Source organism: Hemicordylus capensis, chromosome 3 (assembly GCF_027244095.1).
Source record: "Hemicordylus capensis ecotype Gifberg chromosome 3, rHemCap1.1.pri, whole genome shotgun sequence".
NCBI lineage: Eukaryota > Metazoa > Chordata > Lepidosauria > Squamata > Cordylidae > Hemicordylus > Hemicordylus capensis.
The window spans coordinates 113,912,616-113,937,775 of record NC_069659.1 but is presented as its reverse complement, the minus strand read 5'-3'; the positions used below and the strand labels follow the sequence as shown (position 1 = coordinate 113,937,775).

Sequence of the window (25,160 nt, the reverse complement as noted above, 5' to 3'; positions counted from 1 at the left end):
TGCACAGACTGTGCTTGCTACACATTCTGCCAAAGACTTTCCCCATGAAAATAAGTATTGGGACTCCTTCCATAGTAGTGAATACTATTACACTGTAGTAATATTAATGTATTATTAGTAGTGAATACTATTACACTGGAGCCTTTCCTTGTGCATTCTGTCCTGCATCTTGACTGCCATGCTATGGAAATTATAGGTCTAGAGACTGCCAAACAGTTCAGCTGCCACATTATAGTCTACAATTCCTTTCTCCTCCCATGCCCCTCCTCCAGCATAATAGATGCTTCATATTATCTGCTTGAATAGCAGCAGATGTAGTGAAAGAGCACTGCATCATCTCTCACGGGCTACAGTGATGGGGGAACATTGGTTGACCCAGAGGACCAGTGGATCCATGAACATGATTTGCAAAAGCAGAACTTTTCTCCACACATCCCCATCACAAATACTATACTTTTGATGAACTTACTGCATCCTGAAACCCAAACAATACTAGATGCATCTGATTGATGGAAGTACTGTCAAAATCCAGGTCAATTTTCAGCTTGGATATAGTTGATGCCATAACCCTATGTTCAGGCGAGCGTATGAAATCTCTCAAAATCCCAATTATCTGCTTGATGTGAGTAACTGAAAGATGCAGTTCTTCAGAACTCTGAAAAAAGTTGAATATGCAAAATTTAAAAAGCACAGATCAGCAAATGCTACATTCCATAGATATGAAAGCCTGTTTGCTTAGCAGGCAAACAAAAATTCTTGGTATTACTTTAACAACATTAACTGGAAAGACTTTTATGCCTGTTTTAAAACAGTTGCACTGGCTGTCAATAGGTTTCTCTGAGCAAAATACAAAGTGCTACTAAGTACCTTTAAAGCCCTAAACAGCTTAGAACTAGGTCACCTGGGAGAGTGCCTGTTTCAGCATGATCCCCGCTGCTCATTAGGTTCATCAAGAGAGGTCCGTTTCTGGCTGCCACCAGCTTATCTGGTGGCAGCTCAGAATTGGGCCTTCTCTATAGTTGCTCCTGGGCTGTGGAATGCACTCCTTAGATATATTAGAGGCTTAAGATCTTTACCAGCCTTTAAAAGAGCTCCAGACACTTTTTTTAAAAGCGAAGTGTTTAGTGACTCTTAAATGGTATTACTTTTTATTATTATTATTGTTGTTGTTGTTGTTGTTGTTATTGTTTTTAACTGTTTATCTTGTTTTTATTCATGCGAACTGCCTAGAGCCTCTTGGTTAAGTGGTATAGAAATTTAATAAATTAATTAAAAATAAATAAGATAAAGGGGACTGCCGTAACCATATCACTAAAAGTCACATCAGAACAGACACAATTTTGCCATTTTCAGTCTTGCTAATATTGGGCAGCAGTGATATAGGAACATGGTGAAAGGCATCATCTCATACTGCGCGGGAAATGGCAATGGTAAACTCCTCCTGTATTCTACCAAAGAAAACCACAGGGCTCTGTGGTCGCCAGGAGCAGATACTGACTGGATAGCACAACTTTACCTTTAATCACTATTTTGGAAGATTCATTTGCAATTTTTGCCAATTCACAGAAAGAGCAGCAAAGGGCAGGTTTCTAGCAAGCACGTCACAAGTACTTTGATACATGCATTAAATTAGCTAACAATGCAGAAAATGAATTAAAGTCAACATTAATGTAATCCAAGACTGAAACAAAACATTTCACTAAATTTCATTTTCTTTGGTGTAGATCAAGCTGGTGATGATGCCTTTCAGTGAAGGAGTATTGTACCACTCAATCTTTAACAGGCAAATTAATATTGTAGGCAAAACCATGGGAAAGATATGAGGATGACACTTTGTCTGCCACTACACACAATAACAGTGTGCACTTACTAGTAATTTCTAGTGTGAGTAGAGAAGCAGTTTGGATGAACTGGCCCCCACAAAATTAGGAAGTGGTGCCCCTGAAAACTGGGAGAGGAGAAGGATATGCACACTTGTGTATGTCCTTATTGCATGTGGTGGGCCGGGCTGACAAAGGATAACCTAAACTAGCCCACTGATAGATTTAAAATGTGCTGTATTGCTCAGGGAAATGCTATTAAACCTCAGGTACATTCAGAAGGCAATATTATAAGATATTTCAAGTCATTTGGCTTCTACTGTTTTCAAACTAGCCCAAACACATCAAGTAGAGATATATGTAATATGATCACAGGCTACGCTTTTTTGAATTAAGCAATTTGAGAATTCATGTCTGATGTATTCTGATTTTGTTTGTTAATTTTTGTATAAATCTAACAGAATTCTTTTTCAGTGTTTTAATAAGCCAATATACAATAAAGATTCTAGTGCAATGCTTTGGAGATGCTTTTTTGTGATGAGGAAACCACGTGCACAGTCTAGACTTTCTGTACGGAATTGCCAGACCAATTCTGTGATAGGTAGGTAGGTAGGTAGGTAGGTAGGTAGGTAGGTAGATAGATAGATAGATTACAAATCTATCTATCTATCTATCTATCTATCTATCTATCTATCTATCTATCTATCTATCTATAAGCCTAACTCAGATGGCTCTAGGTGGTTCACATGAATACAAACAAAACAAAATAAATAAGCCATTAAAAATTAAAATTAAACCATTTAAAAGTCATTAAAAGTCAGGTTTTAAGAGTGTGTCTTTAGGGCTCCTTTAAAGGCTGGTATAGTTCTTTAGCCTTCAATATCTCTAGGAAGTGCATTCCACAGTTCAGGATCACCAATAAAGAAGGTGAAAGATTTAGAGGTTCTGAAGAGCAACCAGAAGAAGGCCCAATCTCGAGTTGCTGACAAACAAGCTGGTGGTTAGGGATGTGCATGGAATTGGCCAGGCCAGTTCGGTTTAATCGCTGGACCGGTTTGTGGACTGGTTCGGGGGTCTACTTGTAAAGTGGAATCCGATGAGGATTCTCCTTTACAAGTAAAGGGCCAGGGGAGCTTCCCTACCACTAAAGGGGGTGAGAGGAGAGTCAGGGGTATTTATCTTCAGCAGCAGCAGTGGCTCCCTCTAACCTCCTCCAGAAAAGCCCTTCTCCAGCCCAGTTCAGGCCTCTGCACATGCACAGTGGCCACTTAAGTGAGGTCACTAAAGCAAGGTCATTTACCGACCTCACTAAAATGGCCTCTGCGTGTGCATGGAGGCCAGAACCAGGCTGGAGAAGGCCTTAACTGGCCCACAGCCTCCCCGGGCTACTCTGGAGGATGCCAGTGGGGATTGGGGGAGCTGGAATCCTCCAGAGTAGCCTGCCTCTTCATTGTTTAAGATAAGTACCCTACCCTGACTCCCACTCACACCCTTTAGTGGTAGGGAAGCCCCCCTGAACCTTGACTAGTAAAGAGGAATCTTCATCAGATTCCCCTTTATGAGTATTCACCCAAACTGAAGCTGGTATGGTTCAAACCTGTACCGGTAACCACCCTACCTTTTGGGGGGGCCAGTCTAGTTTAAACCTGGCCATTCAAACTGCACCGGTTTGAGACGAACTGGGGTTTGAACCAGATCAGTTCGCACACCCCTACTGGTGGCAGCCAGAGGCAGACCTTCCTCAATGACCTCAATGTGTGGTGGAGATCATGCTGAAGCAGATGCTCTCCTAGGTAACCTGGTCCTAAGCCATTCAGGAATTTAAAGATCATTACCAGCACTTCGTATTTTGCCTGGAAACATATCGGCAGTCAGTGCAATTGTTTTAAAATTAAGAGCCGTTCTCAGATCATTTGAGTTTTTAAAAGAGGCTCAAGGAATAGTTACAAACTAGCCGGATCTGTGCGCTCTTTGGGGCTGGCTGTTCCCCCCTCCCTCCAGCCTCCCTCCCTCCCTCTTCTCTTGCCCCTCCCCCTCCCTCCCACCCCACTCTCTCTTGCCATCCCTCCCCTCCCACCCAATTCTCTCTTGCCCTCCCTCCCATTTCACCCAATTCTCTTGCCCTCCCTCCCCCTCCTGACCCACTTTGTCCTGACTTCCCTGCCCCTGCCTCTGCCCCCTTCTCTCTTGTCCCCCCTCTTGCCCTCACTTCCCCCTTCCCCACTCTCTCTTGACCTCCCACTCCCCCCTGCCCCACTCTTGACCTCCCCCTCTCTTTTATCCTCCTGTCCACCCCTCTCTCTTGCCCTCCCCTCTCCCTCTTGCCCTCCCCCTCCTCTCTTACCCTCCCCTCCCCACACTGAGTACTTTACCTCCACTACCACAGGCAAGGCCCTCCTTAGGGCGGTAGGCGGACGAAAAGGGCCCTGCCGCCGCCGTTCCTCTTCCCAGGCAGCGAACAGGGAAGTCCTGCCACCCGGTTCCCTTCCACCCCGGCGTCCCACGGGCGCCTTGTCTCAATGGGTGCCTCCGTGGGCGGGGTGGGCGCCACCTCGTCGCCACGGCCAGGCCCACTGCTGCCGAGTACTGGCTCCCTGGCCTGTCGCTTTCCTCCATGGTTGCCACTTGCCTCCCAGTGCCAGTCCCGACCCCCCACACAGAGCATGTGTGTGCTCTTTGCGGCCAGCTACCTCTCCACCCCCACCTGCCCCAGTCTTCGGCGGGCCGAGTGCCAGGCCTGCCACCGCACCTCGCCTCCGCAGCTGGGCCCACCGCAACCGCCGCTGCGGCCTGGCCCGGCCCACCATCACCACGGCTGGGCCCGCCACCACCTTGCCTCCACAGCCGCCCAGCAGGCCAGTTCTCCTGGGTGCACCCCAACCAATCAGGCGCCTCCACCGCCCAGCCAATCATTCCAAGGCACACCCAGGAGAATATATATAATAGATGTACATAATTTGACAAGGGCGGGGGGAATACTTGGAAGGGGAGTTTCAGGTGAAAAGTGGTACATGGAAGAATCAAGTCCCCCACTCCTTATCCAGCTGAAACTGCTTTCTCCTGACCCTGCTGTGTAGTGAAGTACTGAGCTATTGAAGTCTTCTTGCACACATTCCCATGCAATGTACAGATGAGCTCTGAGACCCGAACTATAGCATCTTGTGCTACAGGAATTAGAGCACACTGAATCTACGTTTTGCATATTATATAATGGAAACATTTAACAACAAAGGAAAAAAGCTAGGCTACAGTTAAAGAGAATGCTCTCTCTCTCTCTCTCTCTCTCTCTCTCTCTCTCACACACACACACACACACACACACACACTCACTCCAGATTGATATACAAGGACAACGTGAGCAAAAACCATTATGAAAATGCTTGTTGTCCACAGCTTGCGGCTAGCAAGTCACAGAAGACTAGAAGGAAAGCAATTTATTGTTTGTTGTAGTTACACACAGGGATGACTTCTCTCTCATATCCTGTGTTCTGCCATAACGGTTTAAAATTCATTTGCATTTGATATTGACGTCTTCCTGCTTCTTGCCCTGTGACTGGCAGAACACTAGCAGTGTTCAGAGTAGAAACAACACACTACAGATGTTACCAGACATTTTTTTAGTGCTGGGAGTGGGCTAACACCATGAGTACTGTTTCCTTCTATAAATATCTACAAACACCTTCCTTATGGCAAGCTTTAAAAAAATAGAGCAATAGTTAAAACTGATTTTGACCTCTCATTTTTAGCAGTGCGCCTCAAGTTTCGGTTCACCGCTAGAATTACACATCTCCCTAAGATTCAAATAGTTATTATTTTCATTCTGCACCAAACTTGACATAACTCTTCCTTCACTCTGAATGGCCATACATGCTCCCAGTCCTTCACCAATATGCAGTTTCATTTTTTGTGTCTCCCTGGAAATCTTGAGGCAAAATGTGTGCATTTGGGAGTGTAAAGAAGGACTGAAGAAGAGTGTGCAAGGGTGCTGCTGTACTCTCGTCCCATGATTTTTTAGAACGTCTCTCTGATCCTGAACTTCCTCCCCATAATCCTAATACAACCCAGCAGAGAAATGCAGCTGATATTCCAATATCAGGCCTCCTCCCCGATTTAGAATATACAAAGTCACTTTGTGTGAAAGAAAAAGAAAAGCTCAAGGGAACTTCAAACATCAGATATGTGGTTTAAAATTGCCATCCCTCCCTCCCAGATTTTATCTGGGGTATATTTAGGCAAGAAATGTAGTGAAAGCACATCTCCAGGGTATCCATAACCAAAACTAGGGGGAAAGGGTCATGAACCACAGCAATCTTTAGCTTATTGCTTTCCTTCCCAAGTTACATACTTATATGCTTTAATTTTTTAATTAAAAATACCAATTTTTAACAATGCTGCTTCTTTAAAAACAAACAAACCCACACACAATCCACCTCAAAGTGGCATTACCTGTGCCACACATTCTTGTAAGTTGGAAGCAACTTGGTTCTGCTCCTCCTTGAGGATTTTATAGAGAATTGCACGGCGTTCACTGTCCTTTCGCAGCAAGAAAAGACCAGAATCTTTTTCCTCAAGAGAAGGGGAAGAACTCCGTTCATCCGAAACTGAGCTCTCATCAGGAATACTAGGCCAGAAATGACATCAGCATTATTCACTAGGAAGTATAAATGAGCAAGCTGCCATCTACAAGGATATAAATCACTCAATTAAAATTTATTAACTAATTAAAATTAATTGGGCTGATCACTCCAAATGAATGAAACAGAATGAATGTACACCCTATAGTTGAATGTAGCAATGAATCAACCTACCAAATGAATGTACACCCTACAGTTGTTCATTAGCCAAAAATGCAGTCCTCTGTGTGGCAGACCCTAGGCCAACCGCATACTTAACATCTCCAGGAACAAGACAGAATGATCATAGAAACTAATATAGTCTTAGATTATCAACAGAAGCAGGGAGTCCAGAACCCAAGAAGTCATCATTCATCTCCATTCTGTGCTGGTCAAAACTCACTTGGAATACTGTGTCCAAGAACATTGATGAATTGGAACAAGCTCAGAAGAGGACAAAAAATGGTGAGGGGTTTGGGAACCGTCCGATGAAAAATGGTTGAAGGAGCTCAGTATGGACAGCCTGGAGAAGAGAAGACTAAGGGGAGATATGATAGCTGTCTTCAAATGTTTGAAGGGCTGTCACACAGAAGGAGCAGACTTGTTCTCTGTTGCTCCTAAGGGCAAGAACAGAACCAATGGATTGAAACTACAGGGAAGCCCATTGAAGCTAGGACCAGGAGGGAGGAATTTCCTAACCGTAAGAGCTGTTTGACAGTGGACTAGCCTGTCTTGTGCAGTGATGGGCACTCCTTAGCTAAAAGTTTTCAAAGAGAGGCTGGACAGCCATCTGTCAGGAATGCTTATGTAGCAGTTTCCTGAACTGAGCAGGGGGTTGGACTGGTTCCCTTCCAATGTTATGACAGTCATTTGGAACAGCTTCCTGTGCTTTTGGGGTAAGGGCTTTGATTATTCCATCTAGATGGTTACAAAGGCTCTTGCTTGCAGAGACTGCGACAAAACTCATTTTAAATTGACATTCAGTTCTAACAAATGCTTTTATCATTAGAATTCAGATTAAGAACTGCGTTGATCCATTAGCTAGAAGCACAATAAGCTTTCCCAGTAAAACTAATAGGCACTTCTGCATAGGCCAGGGCTTACCTCAGTAAATTGGAAACGGGATGCTTGGCTTGAACCTCCGACACAGACCGCTTTGCCTTTTCAAAGAATATGTCATGTTGCACATCAGAGTCTGGCGAGACTGAGCCATATTCACTGCTGCTGCTCCCAGCCTGCTCCCCTTGGACTGGCAGAGGAAGAGATGTACTGCGATTATAATCTGTAGCACAAGAGGAAAAGGGAATTAGCAAGGAAACCCACCCATCCTTTAAGCAAATGAAACAACTCAACTATAATGAAAATTGAATAAATATTAATAGCAAATTAAGTTAAACTACTCAATATGAGAAGGCTGTGTGTTTTTCATACAGCATAAATAAAACATGCCAATTAATATGAAAAGTTCCAGAATAACATCAGCAGCGGTTTTGACCTTGCTAGTGCAAAACAACTAAGAAGTGGGCTAGAAGAGACTTTGGTCCAGTTCAAACATAGCAGAGCTGAGCTAAGAATGGACTACACTAAGGGTGCTTGATCTAAGCTAAGACAATGAAAATAGGTCCCTTTGAGGTTTCTCCAAAAAGATTTTGCCAGTGAAAATATCAGTAACTTTGAAGGACCTTGGCCAAGATCATCATCATCTTTTACTAAAGAAAAAAAAATCCCAAGACACTGGTTTCAGCCAGTTTGTGAATGTGTTACATGAAAATTAGGCCAAATATGCACCATAAAAGGTACTTTTTCAGTCTCCAGCTTTCTTGGCATGTCCAAAGTCCTGAATAACAGAAATGAATAATTATTAAAATTTCTCTTTTCATAACCCTCAGTTACTTTGTAGATATTTTGGTTGATAATTCCTTACCCGAAGGCTTGAATGCAATTCTGTTTTTTTTGCCCTTGTTCACTTGTTTCAAGAATGGGTCTTTAAGTAAGTCAGATGCTGTGACACGTTTATTTGGATCAGGTTCAAAACAGAGCAAAATAAAAGCTCTTGTTTCAGCAGAAAGTGACTCAGGAATTTCAGGGTGGATTTTAAACATTCCAACCTGTAAGAAATGAGGACAGTCCACATCATTTGAACAAGAAATGCTGAATGGCATTTTTTTGACATCACAACATATCACCACACAATTTAAGACACAGAACAGTTTTGTTGCTATACTTTCTCTTAAAATTAGAAAGTGTGTGTGTGTACACGCACATGCACACACACTTTGGCATGGTACACCAGCTAGACTAAATTACTTAAATGTGTTCAATCTTAAAGAAGATTAAATGTATAATCTTATTAACTTAATGGGACAAGTCAGTCATGACCAACTTGTCTCAATTATTTCAACTACTTGTGACTAATTTAGTCTGGATGTCAGCTATTGCTGTTATTTTTTTATTCACACGAGACTTTTCTAGGTGCTCATTATATTACATAGCGTAGAGGGGAAGCTGCTAGACACAGTCACCTGTGAGGTCACATAGTGAGTTAATGATTTAAATAGAGATTTCCCTATTAGGCAGAGAGGGGGTGATCTAGACTACAGAAGAAGGGCAGAGGGGATTTAACCCCTGCCTGCTGCCATAGTACCAATCCAAGATTGCGGGGGAGGGGGAGTCCACAAGTCTTCTCCCACCATATGTCCATCCAATATAAGGTTCTCATCTAATGTAAACAGCATTTCCCCAGGGTTATCCAGAACTTCTCTCCTCAAAGTTTTTTAGCAGAATGGATCTGGTGAGGTACTTCTAGCAGGGGAATCTGGTGGGGTACTGTGTGAAACAGCATGCTGGACTGGATGGGCCTTGGGCCTGATCCAGCAGGACTGTTCTTATGTTCTTAAGCCTGGCCTTGCAAGTGCTAAATGGTCACATTTTTCTTTACAACGCAAATGCAACATACATTTCACATCAATGGACACTCTCTTTGGACTGGTTCTCACACATCCGATTTCAAATTAGTGAACATTGTTTCTTCAGGCTCACCTTACTCACTCCACACACCACTCTATTTATTATTATCATCTACTGTACCTTTCAGCATTAACAGTGACTGAGCCATGCAGATGCCAGCATAAAAACAGAGTATAAGGACAAAACCAGATATCAAAGTCAGGAAATACAAATTGTTTCCCCTTCCCCAGCTCTTCCACATGCCTCTAACCCCACAAGCAGATGAACAACAAATAAATGTTTTGAGGGGAGGGACTCCTAATAAATAGCAGAGCTAGTGCAGTTCCACCAATAAGACAATAGTCTACCTCTAAGAAAATGGGTTCTGTAGGCCACCGTCATACCCCTTGGGAAACTCCTCAAGAGTCTCAAGCATCTGGGTAGTCATGACTATTATACACACTATGGAGTTCTATTTGTGACAAAAACTTGCCTTGGTCTTAATGCAGTGGTAAAAATGAGTCAGTAAGGTTGTAACTAGGCAGCTAAGCACAGCAAGATGGATTGCCTTTATTGATTGATTTATTGATTGATTGTTAAATTTATATACCGCCTTTCATTAAAACAATCCCAAGGCAGTTTACAGCAAAATTTAAAAACAAGATGGTAAAAAAGACACAATTAAAATATTAAGTGAAAAATATTAAACAAATCTGATTAAAAATTAAAAACAAAAGCATAAAAGCAATACGGAGTACAAAGAGCAGCAGCAGAGAATCAAATAAATGTCTGGGCAAAAAGCCAAGATTTTACAGAGACGCCCAGAGACGAAAGTTTGGGGCGGCATACAAATTTGATAAATAAAATAAATAATACACTCTTTCTAAAAGCTGTGATGGAGACCAAGGAGTGAATGGCCACCGGGAGAGCATTCCAGAGGCTGGGGGCAGCAACAGAAAAGGCCCTGTCCCGCATGCACGACAACCGAGCCTCCCTCATTGCTGGCACCTGGAGCAGAGCCCCCTCACATGACCTCGTCAAGCAGGCAGCAACCCTTGGGAGCAGGCGGTCCCTCAGGTATCCAGGGCCCAAACCGTTAAGGGCTTTAAAGGTCAAAAACAGCACCTTGAATTGGACCCAGAAACAAACTGGTAGCTCTTTCAAAATGGGTGTGATGTGCTCCCATCAGACAGCCCCAGATAAAAACCCTAGCTGCCGCATTTTGCACTAGATGCAGTTTCTGGAGGTTCACTTTACAAAATTGCGGTGAGATCCTACCCTTCTTTAGGCCTATATTGTGTTTTTACTTTAGTTCTGATTTTCTTGTTTGGCAAATCTGTATTTTACTGTGACTGAAATATGTCAAATAACACTCATATAAGCCTAGTTTATAAGCTTTAATTATAAACTAAGTAGTTCAGAGTCACTTATTAAAGCCTTGACCTCCCTTGTCTGGTTGCATCAGCCTTGGTTAGCACTTCACAGTTCTCAAACAAATAAATATTTTGGAAATTAAATATTTGATACATTCTACTGAGTTTGCAAAATTATGTTTCCCAAATTTAAAACAGCTGCATAGAATAGGCTTTGGAGAGCAAGCAGGATGGGCCCAGCACTAAAGCTGGTCATAGGGTACAATAGCAGCTAAAGAGTTAAAGATTTGTCTGGTGCATGCTAAGATAATCAAGCATTTAGAGCAGAACTGAGGCAGTGTGGCACTATTACACATTTACAATAGCAAATTAGCTTCAAACATACAGTAAAGCTCAATGCTGGCTGAAACAAAACAACAACAGAAACAAGTATCTGAATCACAAGACAGCATATTGATGTATTAACCACTTCTAACTTGGCACAATAACTCAATTTAACAGGTGCCATTTCAAAGATTCAGGAAACATCAGTATATGTATACAGAGGCACTCTTACCTCTGGACTGCTGGGCTGGAGTCCAGGGCCTCCACAACCCCTGGGGGCCTCCAAATCCTCTTTAGTCTATCCCAAGTGATCTGGTCGCTATGGATGTACACAAACTGGCAGACGGCCAGTTTGGCATGGGAGGGGTTACCTTTAAGAATCGGACACAATTTTGTGGCTATTCAGGACAAAATTGAGTTCTTGGGTCTGTCTATGGACTACCTGGGCCTGTTAAGTCACGACCAGGCTAGGCAGATCCTGAAACAAAGACTCTTGGACTTTGAAATCCAACAAGAATTCTCCTGAATCTCTGATTGTACTAAAAGGAGGCTGGGTTTGAGCAGTTCTAGTTGGGGCCCTGCTGCTTATTTGAATGCCTTGAGCATGACGTGTTACCAGAGGGCCTTTTTCAGAGCAAGACATGATATGTTACCTTCAGCGGTGCTCTCGGGGAGGTTTCTGGGGAATCCTAGGGAGGATAGATTATGTCCATGTGGTATAGGGGAAGTTGAATCCATCCAACATGTTTTGTTGCGCTGTCCATTATATAGAGATTTAAGATGTTCCTTATTAACTCCTCTTCTGGCACCCTTCCCAGGTTGCTCAGGAGATTTTTATGTTTCCTATCTTCTTGCGGATAGAACTTTATATGTCACCTTTAAGGTGGCCAAATTCTGTTCTTTTGCAGTATTGTTACGGCAGCGAGCTTGTCTTTGATTAATTTTAAAATCTTACTGATTATTTATTCATGGATATTTATCTATATATTTACATATTTCTTTTTTCCAATTGTATCTTTCTATGTTATGAGATGTTTTGTTTATGTTATGTTGTGCTGACCTTGGGTCGCAAATAAAGAACTTTGTACTTAAGAATCGGGGAGGGTGCTTCCCCCTTCCGTTGCGTTTCTCCTGCCGGTGCTATCTAAAATTCGGGGAGGGTGCTTCCCCCTTCCGCTGCGTTTCTCCTGCTGGTGCTGTCTTTAAAATAGCTGGCGCTGGGTGGCAGTGTACCTCCTTGCTGACCTGGTTAGTGTGAAACTGGAAGTGCCCAATGTGCATACGTGCACACACGCAGTCAGGCACTTCCAGTTTGATGCTGACTGGGGCAGCAAGGAGGTACACTGCCACCCTGCACCAGTGATTTTAAAGACAGTACCAGCAGGGGAAATCCAGCGGTGCTGGAGGTAAAAGCACCCTCCCTGATCCTTAAACCACATCACATGTAAACCACATCACGCCAAACTGTAGACTTTCAAACTGGTTTGGCAGTCCGCAAAAAGACTGCTGAACCGGTTCATGCACATCCCTACTGGTTGCTGCGCCACCGGCCTGCACTGTGTTGGGCAGCTGAGCATGACCTCTGCTTCAGAGACGGAGTGGGGAGTGGGGAAAGAAAAATGTGGGATGAGAATATGTTAAGTTGTGTGTTGAAATGTTTCTGCTAATGCATATTTGCATAAATATATGTTTTATATTCTTACATTCTTGTGACTTCAGTTGCTGTTTGTGCCCTCAAGAATCCACATGTTAAAAATACTCCATGTGTCATCATGTGTGTGTGTTTAGCGGGATGATGCTTAACTAGGTGCACCTCTGTATGTATAGCAAACTTGTTTGCCAAAAGCTGTGGAGCTACCCTAAGGCTGACTCCTCCAAGCAACTGAGCAGACTCATGGGAATGAAGTAAACTACTCCAGAAGAGGTGATATCAGAATTACGGCAATGAGCATTAGAGCACAAACTCTTTGGTGAACAGCACTTACTTTGAACATAGCAGCTTGTGGTTCCCCCAGTTCATGAAATGGAGGCTTCCCTGTTGCCATTTCAATGATCGTGCAGCCCAGCGACCAAATATCAGCTGGTGCACCATATCCTCGAGGCCCCTTATCAATAATCTCTGGAGCCATATACTGCAAAGTGCCTAAAGTCATGAAAAAGAATAGGTACACGTCACATTTACATTACTGAACATACCATGCTCTTCCTTAGGTGTTTAGCAATCAGGCATTTCTCATGCAAACTGATTTAACAGATGGATAAGTGCCATCCCCAAACAACTCTCAGCTGCTATACTGCATTTCATCACAATTTTTCTGCATGACTGCAATAGATTTCAAAGAGATGAAAATTCATTTAACCCATGAAACTAGGTTGAAAAGGTTACCATTGACTACATTTTCCATTGCTTTTGCATATGTGGGGTTTGACTGCATTTGTCATAGATTGGATAAAATTGGGCTATGAAGATGCCAATTTACTGGGTAGTCCACTGAGAAAAGATCTAGCGACAGCTTTAGAAGCATGGCCAATTAATAATTAGCTGTGCACATAGTTGCACTTAACAATAAGTTTCCTGGTTTGTTTGTTTTTAAAAGGTACTGTACAAAAGATACAGCAGCATGAGTATAGCCCAACAGCATTGTATCCTAAGGTACTGCAGCAAATTATTTTTTTACCACAAAGATAAAAACCAGTTCTACTGCAAGAACATTGATCCTGCATACCACTTCCCTTACTTCATATGGAATTAGGGCTGCAATCTTGAACAATCTTAACAATAAGTGGGGTTTATTTTCTGAGTAAAATAGTTAGGAACAAGCTGCAAGACTAATAATTTAAAGTAGGAGATGCAACAAGAGTTGCAAATATGACTTCAAATATGCAAGAAGATCAAAGCAAGCAGAACTGCTGCTCATCTGGAGTCCCAAACAGCCACTTGTCTCTGGAAATCGGCATCACTTGCAGACTGTACTACGGATAACATGACAAGTCTTACATGACGAATACAACAAATCAGACACTTACTGCAACTTTTTATTCGGCTAGGAAGACACTTGCACTTTGTACTTTCTTCAGAAGCCACATAAGGTTTTATGATGTTTAACTATTGTATTTTCTGTTACTGTGCAGAGAAATCAGTCATATGACTTCATATGTAATTTGGTGAGGCATGCAGTTCACTTGGTGCTGGGTGCGCTCAGACTAGCAGTCTTGTGCATTTAATTGTACCAGTACTAATCTTTGTGAGTTTCCTGTATGTGCATGCTTCCATCTCCCAGAATTGTGAGAGAACAGCTGTTGTTGTTTTGCTTTTTGTTTTGATGATTATTTTATTAAACTAAATTTGCACAATTGTACTGTGACAAGATCTGCCTCACTAATTAGCAATCGAGAAAAGCAATGTGGACTTTCAATTGGGTCAGTTGCAAGCCATTTTGATTAATCAAGATTCCAGGTGTGGCAAGTATTCCCTTTCCCAGCTCTTGTTATACTACTAGGGATTTGTCCCAGTCTTTATTGAGGTCCCAGCCCTTTAATTCCAGCCTGGTTGTCCACAATGTAACCTGGAGCTTTTCTGCAGGCGGCTTTTACAGAGCTTTTGCATGCTGAGGTTTAGGATGCGTTCATTTGAGGGCAGGATTTAGCCTGAATTCAGTACTGAGACAGCAAGGTTCTGTTTATATAGCAAGTGGAATTATTCAGGTTTTATCTTTACGGATGGAGCTTAACTCAGAGTATCTGCTTCCAAAGATAGTTGCACTTTCTATGAAGTTTTTCTGGGCTACTCAGTCATTCTGTAGGGTATGATTCTGATGTGTGGAGAGACCTCACTTATAAAGCATCGGTGCACAAGGCCATAAATTATGTTCTTAGAACATGTCCACCCAATTATGGTTCTGCCCCATTGTGTCCTTCCCGTGGAGAATTACAAGAAAATGCAGCTATTGCGCCAGCCTCCAGTAATACTACAGGGATGCAGGGTTGCTTCTTTTCCCAGAGCATTGTGGGCCACTGGCTGGCAAAAAAAAGGCAGCATAATTAAAACAGCTGCAGCAGCTGCCCAATAGGCAGCAAACTTCCAATAAAATTTGGAAGGAAGGAAGGAAGGAAGGAAGGAAGGAAGTCCACTGCTGAGATTCAGTTAGTCTCTCAACCCCACCAATACTGTACAGTTAAATACAATATTATATTGTATCAAATTGTATCTTTTTATCAGACAACTTTTTCTTCAGATTGTATCTAATGAAAATTTGTCCAACTGGGCTTGCATCACATAGATTCTGATTATTGTCCTGGTGCAATGTACAGCACTAACAATTACATAGACACTGGTAAACTAAAAGCATGTTATCAAATGTCAACTGCGCAAAGTTGCAGCTAGGCATCCCAAGCATGCAATGGCCAATGAATGTGTAGCTCTGGTGTAATCTAGCCATCCTTACAGAAGGAACCTCCCTAATCCCAACAATTATACCAGTCTACAAAGAAATGGAAACAAAAACCCAAATCCCAACTATGAGCACTAACCAGAGAAGCAAACAAAAATGTTCTGGCTTTGTTCTTACCTGTAAATGTCTCTGTACAAGGATTGACTCCTGCAAGGCGTTTGGAAGTTCCAAAATCAGAAATTTTTACTACACCACTGTATGTGTTCACTAAAACATTATCTCCCTAAAGGAAATAAACAGTAAGAAACTGGTACACAACATCCACCAGAAGCTCTGCCAAAATTCCCCTGAATTCTGTGTCTTTATATTTATTAGCAATTCTTGGGAGAAACTGATTAAGCCTCCGGTTAATCCTCACAAAATACAACTGCAAGTAATGAAGCATTGCATTTCTGCTATATATAGTAAATCAAAGTATACACATGCTCACTTTTATGTCTCTGTGTACAATTTGATTCTCATGAAGATACTTCAGGCCTTCTAGGATCTGCTTGGTGTAAAACTTAATTGTGGGTTCTTTCATTGGTCCCCATTTTGATCTTAGCAGTGCAGAAAGACTTCCTGGATTGAGGCAAAAATGAAAGAATACAACATTATTTTGTCCAAGCCTGTTATAACTAAATCCTCACTATTTTACACATGCTGGGCAAAAATTATACATGGCATGCAGACACAGAAGCTTATGCTGTGGATACAGATGAAGAGACAAATCTCAAGTCTGTCAGCATTCCATGTGTAGATGGGTTAGCTCTAACACTCTAGTGAGAGGTTATGTGCAGGGAGTTTATATGGGCTTTTCCTTGGGTCTAAGGCTCTACAACACATTATTTCAACTTTTTTGTTTGTTTGTTTCTTGATGTTTCCAAAACAAAACAAACATCTGTAAACATATTTATTCCAACCCTGGAAGTGTAGGCAACCAGAACAGAGTTCAGTTCAAAATCACAAGGAAGATTTAATTGCTAATCTACCCCTTGAAAAGTACATTTTAATATGGGCTCAGCTTGAGTTGAGACTCAAGGACTAATCAAGCTTTGCACTCCAGGGAGACTTCTAAGCTAATATTAGTCTCAGGATCATGCTTGGCAGAAAGATTTATTTATTTATTTAGATTTATATACTGCCCTTCCAAAAATGACTCAGTTGCTTTGACCACAGTGGATGGCAGGATGCAGGTGGTATAGTGTGGGGCATCTTGCCACTCTGCTGGCAGCTCCCAAAATGCACCACTCGAGGCAACCACCTTACATTGCCTCATGAAAGGTCTGCCCCTGCATCTCGCCATCTGTCATCTATGGTCAAGCTCCTAACATTAGCACCCATGTGCTCCTAACATTAGCACCCATGCTGCACTAGCCACTGTGTTAGTACTGAAATGTGAAGTCCAACATGCTTTGTTGCAGCAAAAATGCATTGCTGAGGCTCAAACATCATGTTTCCATTGTAAGAGAGTGCTTCTGGAAAACAGGTGAACTCTGAAAGTATTGAGCACCCACACTTCAGGACTGGGCACTGATGTTAGGAGCGCCCATGCTGCATTAGTCATGATGTCAGCCAGTGAATTTAGGAACAACAACAATAAAAAAAAAATAATAAAAATACAAAGAGTGTGGGGAGGAATTGTCAAATTCAGATTCAGATTCAGAAAACCAGATTCAGAAAGTTCTCTCTGGAATGTAATACTAGGTCAATCAGTATTGTGTTTGAGCATGGAACAAATCTAGCAAATTTGAGCAGTTTGTGAAAGCAATATTTACATGTGACTAAATACCTCACAACGTGGATGCACATTTCCTGATCCAGCAAAAGATATGCATACATACTGTCTTACCCTTTTCAGGCTGTGTATCAGGGCTGCTCAGCTTTGGCCCTCCTGCAGATGTTGGCCTACAACTCCTATCATCCCTGGCTATTGGCCATTGTGGCTGGGAATTATGGGAGTTGCTGTCCAAAAACAGCTGGGGGGCCTAAGTTGAGCAGGCCTGGAATATGTTATAGATGTTTGAGAGGTGAATCAGTAATATTACACAGATAATTTACATGCAACATAAAACTATACACCAAACCTATTATTCTTATGCAGCAAAATTGTGTACAGAGAAAAGCTAGCTCCTACTCCAATTTATAGGAAGGTGCAAAATAAGGGGAAATTAAAACAATACAAACCTCCTGGTACCTGTTCCATGAAGATTTTAATATATCCATCTTCAGAAATAGAACCAAGGTACTGGACAATATTTCGGTGCTTTAGATATTTGTGGAGGGCAATTTCTTCATGCAGTGGCTGAGAGTATCTATCATGAAGATATAAGCCAAAAATAGTTGAAGCTTATAAGTGAATTACAAGAAAACCTGCTAGTCTAAAATGACTAAGTGTAAAGTGTACACAGGTCCAGATCCATACACAGGCACAGTCATTCACATATTATGTTGAACGTAGGTACAGAAGTACACTTCCTATCTGTACCATGCATCTGAAGGGCCTATATCCAGTTTCACTTTTAAAATGAACAGAGGTACAGTCATTCTCACAAACATATGTATGAGTATACAGACTTCTGTACACTAGTGCAATGACTGGATCAGGCTAGTGTCTCAGCAAACAACAGGATGCATGCAGTGAGAGGAAGTGATAAACTAATGCTGGGAGGCAGAGAACTGCAACAGGATAAGCAGCAGTAGCAAGTGCATTGGGGCCACCACAGTTGCTTCTTTCCTCCACACACCCACTGGAAAACAGAGGAAACCCATGGATGAGAAATGAGAGGGAGAGATTCCCTCTTCCCTCCCAATAGCTTAAAATAAGTGGAGCACTCAGGACTGGCCTTAGTCTTCTTGCCACCTGAATTAAGAATTGCCTATTTGCATCTAACAATCAGCCTTTGTCCTTCAGAACCCTACTAAATGAGCAAAGAGGTGACTCTTTTATACATGAAGTCCCCAACTTACAAAAAGGTTGTGTTCCAAAAGTTTGTTTGTTAGTCGGATGTTCATAACTTGGAACACATATAGTTCCCAAGAATGACAACTTTTTGTAAGTGCAGGTTGACCTTTGTAAATTGGAGACTTTCTTAATGTAATGGAGCTCTATTTGTAAGCGTAGGTGTTTGTAACTCAGGGAGTGCCTGTACTTAACACAAAGAGAACAACTCTCCCAATTCTGCCCAGCATATCTTTCCTTTAGTGGCTGCTGCTGGTGTCTCATTTGCATGTCTTTGGATTGTGAGTTCCTCTGGAACAGGGAACCATTTTTCATACCTTTCGCTATGTAACTGTTTTTAAAACCTTTTTAAAATTGAAAAACAGTATATAAATATGCTATTAACAGCATCAGCATCGTCAACAACAACATACCACCATCACATTTAAGAAAGTATAGGAAGTATTTTGGGGAGTTTGCAACCAATGTGCATGCCCATAGGCATCCCTGAGGTATTTCCACATATCCATTGCCAAAAGAGGGATGGTATATTTTAGACAAAAATTATTTAACATGCTTTCCCTTAAACTAAAAAACAAATCTTCTGCTTGGCTGTCGCTCAGAGCAAAAGGAGAGAAACATGATTCTGTATTTTTATGTTAAGCAATTTACAGTGTAAGTGGAGTGCACTGAGTGTCATACCTGTGTGAGAGAGTGAGAATAACTCAAGATCAAGAAGAATTCCCACCCACCAAATGTACTGGAAGATAATACAGTATCAAGACTCACCGACTGTCCCTCTCTGGTATTTCTTTGATGGCTATTCGGACCTGATTGCTAAGATCTCTCCCAGCATAAACTATCCCATAGGTTCCTTTGCCTAAAACCACTCTGTCTCCATTCTCATCATAATCGTACTCGTACTGAAAATGAAAGAGGATCATAACAGAATGCACAAATAGTCATTTTTCAGATACAAAAGGAGGAACATATAGTTAAAGCATCAAACTGATATTTTTAAACAAATGCTATTAGCAATTTATTGCCTTGGAAGACCAGCAGATTTTCTAGAAATCAAAGCGCACACATCTTTTATAATATCTGAAACTAACTATGGTATGTGATGAACCTGCACAAAATAAATTTGTATGACATAAAAGCTATATTATAATCAACAGCTAGGGTCACTGACCACACACACACACACACACACACACACACTCACTCATTTTTACACTATGTGAGCAGTTGTCCATAATAAGAACGTATGGCATAAATGTTGCCTTGGACATTGAGTCAACAGGGATTTTTGTCTGAATAAATAATGAAGAATCTACAACTACAGTAAAAGAAAATCTGTGGCAAGTGGGTGTAAAATGTCACATGTAGGAAGATTCTCATTCTTTTTCTATGTAACCCACTCTGAGAACTTGTTTTGTTGAAAAGTAGTATATAAATAATAGCAGTGGGAAGAAAGAAGGATCAAAAAAGCAGGAAGACTCTAGATTTGACTAGAAATTTTTTGATATAGAATGATAGCACATTCCAAGGCATAGATAAAGCAATTTAAGTCTCATTTCTCAACAGACAGATCTCTGCTTTTTAAGCCTACTGATACAACCTATGCAAATTAATTCACTTTTGAGAAGGTCCCTATTTTGATATTCCCAATAAAAAAGGCAAAGACAAAACAAAAAACAAAGGGTAATAACCACACAAGTAGTGCTCACAGAATCAATTTTCCCTACCCCTCCCTCAGTCTCCTCAAAAGTCATTCCAGAAGGTCGAGGGTCCCTCAACCACTAGAAACAATGGTTGGGGGAGGGTAAGCTCAGGAACTGCAGAAACTAAGAGGGAGTGGGGGAAATCAATTCCATGACTGCTGATGGTAATCCTGGATGCTATCCAGTGATAAAAAAGGATGCTGTTCCGATGGTTTTATTGTCTATTATTTGTTTAAGTGTTGGTGTAACTTTATTGTAAGCCTACATTTAGCCTTTACAAATATAGGAAGCTACTTTATAGAAGTCAGGGCATGAAGAACATAAGAACAGCCCTGTGAATCAGGCCCAAGACCCATCCATTCCAGCATCCTGTTTCCCACAGTGGTCTACCAGATGCCTCGGAGAAGCCCACAGGCAGGAGGTTAAGGCATGCCCACACTCCTGCTGTTGTGCCCCGCAACTAGTATTAAGCAGCATCTTGCCTCTGAGCCTGGATGTAACCTATGGTCAACATGACCAGTAACCACTGATAGACTTGTCTTCCATGAATTTGTCTAGGTCCCTTTTAAAGCCATCCAAGCTAGTGGCCATCATCACATTCTGCGGCAGAGAATTCCTTCCATTAATTATGTGCTACGTGAAAAAGTCCTTCCTTTTGTCAGTCCTGAATGTCCTGGCAATCAATTTCATGGGATGGGATGTTCTGGTGCTGTGAGAGAGAAAGAAAAAATTCTCTTTCCCCACCATGCAAAATTTTATAGACCTCTATCATGTCTCCCCTCAGTCGCCTTTTTTCTACTCAGTATTGTCAACACTGTCTGGCTGCAGCCCCAGAGATTTCAGACAGATATTGCCCAGCTATTTCCCTGGAGATGCTAGGGACCTGCTGCGTGCAAAGCAGATGGTCTTCCATTGAACTATATGCCCATAAAACACACCCTGTTTTAATTTATTCTGTTAACCACCTCGGGGCTGTAGGGAAAACATGGAAAATAAATAGATACAGGAGCCTCTTGAATATTGTGAGTTTATTTTCCGCAGTTTTACCCATTCACAGGTCACCTCTGAGTATATGAATGTATGTTATGACATGGGTAGTTTTGGTTATTTGTGGGTTTTCTACCCCACTAACTAAATTGCAGGCTGCTCCAGGAGGCTCACAGTTAAAGAATCCACTCTCATGCCATTCCTCTACTGGCGTGCAGGGTTGGATATTTAAACTGTAAACCTCCCCACATGTCATGCTTTGTAGGCAGAAGGTCCCAGGTTCAGTCCTGGCATCTCCAGGTAGTGCTGGAAAGACTCCTGTCTGAAACCTTGGAGAGTTAGTGTAGATGATACAACGCTAAATGGACCAATGATCTGCCTCAGTATAAGGCAGTTTCCTATGTTCCTATATGGGTCTAGTCAGCACCTGGATGAGAGACTTCCTCGGAACCCCATCTTTGCTGCTTTGAACACAGTGGAAGAAAGGTGGGATATCATTATAAGTAGTACGTTTGGTCTCTACCTTATTACAAGTTTGATTAAAAAGGTCTCTCAATTCACTTCTAAATGAAAATGTCAGCCATTTTGTAAATATATTAATGAGCAGACATTTGAAAATAATTAAGCAAATAGGTGTGTCATAGCATAGGATGTACAGTTCCATTTCTCTTAGTCCTGTCCCTTGTTTTGTCAGACAAGTTTATCTCTCTGCAGTAGTACTGGAAACCAGGCTAGTACAAGCATCTCTCAGTTGTCTGTGCAAATTTTCTATCAGTATGCTCTTGAAATTCTTCCCTTGTTCATTTTGAAAGTCACTGCCAATCTTTCTGTCACCATACAGAGAATGTCAGGGAAGTTTCTGTATTCCCCAATATGACCTGCCCACTAAATAAGTTCACCTTTCAAGCAGTTTCATTTTTCATGCTTCAGCACTTCACAGTTCATTATACTGAGCTGTTATGTGATATGCACTATTAAACCAACTAGGACCTGACAATGTTTTTTTTAGCACATCCATATTTCACAGTTAGAGAACAGTATTTAGCACACAGAGATAGCTTGAGAAAGACAAGTGAATTTGTAAATGTGAGTCTTAATAACATTTTTAACATATATCTAGGATTGTGGAAAACATCCTAAGATAAATATTTCTGTGCAATGGGCAGTCCTCCAGGCTAGATATTCTGATGACAACTATTATGCTCTATTTTATTTTCTAAGCAACCAAATCTCAGTTGGGGATATATATATATATATATATATATATATATATATATATATATATATAAAATAACCATAGTTGTGTGTCATTGCACTTTTGAACAAAGCAGCAGCATCTTTTACATGATCTTTTACATGACCTTGGCAAAGACATGCATAGTGATGTCAAGTTCATGAGATATGATATTTGGAATTCAATAACACTGTTCGAATTACAGGATCTTCATCCAGAGTACAGACATACAGATATGGCAACTTTATTTCATTCAGTTCAGGGAAGTCCAAAATATTGTACAAGAGAAGCTCCATTTGCGCGGGGGTTCCATTCTCCACTACTACCACAACCGCGGATTCAGAGTCATTGGGGCAATGCAAATCAGGGGGTTAGGTATCTTGTGGGTGTAAAAAGTCCCAAAAATGGGGGTTAAAGTCTCTAGAAATGTGGGGTGAAGTGGCTTTGTATGCATTGCAAGTCTCCAGCAGTGCCACCCCCCCCCCGTATTAAAAAGGAAGCTGCAAAATGGCCCAAAACCACATTTTCAGGGTTTGGGGGGAGTTGTTTTTTTGGCAAAATGAGCTGTTTTGAGGCTCCCAATCTCAAAATGGCCAACCCTGAACCACAGATATGTGAGGTTACTCCTTCCCCCACCTGGTTTCCCCACCCCGCATATAGTGAGGTCAGGTGTCAATTACCTAAACGCGGATATGCGAAACCACAAGTGCTGAGTCCGCGATTAACAAGGTTCTCCTATATTGTGCCTTCTAATCTTTGCCAACTATGACTATTTTTAAAGGTTGCAGTTACACTAAATGCTACTTAGAACCTTTTCTATCCCTGAGCTATGACCCCACTCTTACTCTTTATGACTTTCATTTTGGCACTTTGCTGAGAAAGCTTGCTATCTAGCAATGTTAGTGCACTATACTGAGTTTTCACATCTAGTCAGTTGTTATAAGGCATAGGGCTGATTCAGTCTTTTCTATTGGAATATATGGGTAGAACATTCTCATTTTAAATACACAACTGCACTAAAGCAAATGCAAAAACCATAGATGTGACCATCAGCAACGTGTTTCTGCTGCAGAGGGCTCTGGGGACACAGGAGAGCACTCAGGGAGTGCTCACTGGCTCTGTTGTGCAAAAACAGGTGCATAAGTGAACTAACAGAGTCACGGGAGCAGTCCTACTGCATGCTCAGAAGTGCTATACACATGCACACTTCAGCAGTCAGGATGTCAGCCACTATACACACTTCTGTGCCACACTGACATCTTTTTAAGCACATTGTCAACTCAAAAAGCATATGCTGCCCTCACATGCCTTCTTCCATTTGTGGTAGTGGCAATTTGCCATAGTGTAACTGCATGGGCAGAACTACCATTAGGCAAGGGGAGACAGTGGTCTGGGGGCCCCACTGCCTGGAGTGGCTCCCCAGAGACACCTCACATGACTCCCCATTGCCCCCTGCCCAGGCCCAAGGCCCCTCAGCCACTTGCCCTATTCACCCTCTCTCCTGCTTGTTCTCCTGGCCGGCAATCTAAGCAGCAGGCAAATTGCTAGGAGCTCCTTTTCTCCCCGCCTCTCAGCTGATTGGTGGGGCTTCCAGGGAGGCCTCCGTGTAGGCCTCAGTGAAGCCTGAAGCTGGAGTAGGCCTGCAGGCCCTAAGCAAGCAAGCGAGGGAGGCAGCAGCCAGAGTGGCCCCCACAGTTCTCTGCAGCAGACCGTCTGCCGCCCAGCTCAGCCCAGCCCAGCCCAGCATTTGCCAGGTAGAATGTGAACTCTTTGTGGTTACCTTCCCCACCCGGATATATAGGGATCTGCTTGCCACAGGGCTTTGATAGGTGGGGCGGAGACTGAGAAGTCTCTGAATATTTAATTTAAAACAAATTGGAAAATTTGCTGGCTTTAAAAACAAACTATCTAAAAAGTCCTATAAGTGGCTTGTTCCATGGCAGAAAATTACAAAAACTTCTGGAACAAACAATATTATATTTATTCTATTTATTCATTCATTCAATTATAAATGCACTTATGTTCAAGTTGTTTTGCAACTCAGAAGGTCTGAGTGAGAACTGTGAAGCATGTGTTGTGCTTTTATTTTATTTTATTTTTCTTGTGTGTGAACTGCTCCCCAATAACTCGCAGGGACTTCAGGGTACATCTGGCCAACATGTGAATGCAGCACTTCCATTCCCGAGGAGATGTGTGTTAAAGGGCTTTAAAAGTCTTGTGTGAAAAACATCCTGGAATCAAACTTTACTGAATTTGTTCAGAATTCTGAGAAAACATACATAGGCTAACACTCCATGGTTGAAAGTCTCCTTTGCTAATCTGCAGCGAGGGGGCCATTTTACTAATTAGTGTTTCTAGTGTGTTCTAGGCATTAAAAGTAGCACAAATATATACTACTCAATGTATATCACTATATATTGTGAAGAGTGTGTGTGTGTGTGTGTGTGTATTCAGTGAAATGTATTTCCAGGCAGCATACTTATTTTGAAATATCAGACTTAAATCCTTGGGGGCCTGGGGTGTGCGGAGGCCCTGGACTTTGAGGCGGGGGGCATTATAAAATCTCATCTCTGGGCCCACTCCAGCCTTGCTACGCCCCTGTGTAACTGACTGCCATAGACAGAAGGCAAGAGAGAGAGAGAGAGAGAGAGAGAGAGAGAGAGAGAGAGATCCCTGCTATCCAGCACTTAGTTGACAGAGATTTTTGAGGCAGCAAACAACAGCTAGATACCTAGTTCCATAGATGTTTAACTGAGATCTCATGCATT

The 25,160-nt window shown here is 42.0% G+C and overlaps 1 protein-coding gene across 8 annotated transcripts in view; it reads right to left on the bottom strand.

The window, feature by feature from the left end:
• Nucleotides 1–25,160, bottom strand: part of MAP3K15 (mitogen-activated protein kinase kinase kinase 15) — a 146,986-nt gene that overhangs the window by 13,594 nt on the left and 108,232 nt on the right. For all 8 annotated transcript variants that reach the window (XM_053312981.1, XM_053312982.1, XM_053312979.1 and 5 more), the window contains 9 exons: nt 19,237–19,370; nt 17,694–17,821; nt 15,958–16,088; nt 15,645–15,750; nt 13,062–13,219; nt 8,358–8,541; nt 7,538–7,715; nt 6,267–6,441; nt 470–655 (listed from right to left, as the gene is read on the bottom strand). In XM_053312981.1, the coding sequence (XP_053168956.1) occupies nt 470–655; nt 6,267–6,441; nt 7,538–7,715; nt 8,358–8,541; nt 13,062–13,219; nt 15,645–15,750; nt 15,958–16,088; nt 17,694–17,821; nt 19,237–19,370 (1,380 nt within the window). The remainder of the gene's footprint in view (nt 1–469; nt 656–6,266; nt 6,442–7,537; nt 7,716–8,357; nt 8,542–13,061; nt 13,220–15,644; nt 15,751–15,957; nt 16,089–17,693; nt 17,822–19,236; nt 19,371–25,160) is intronic.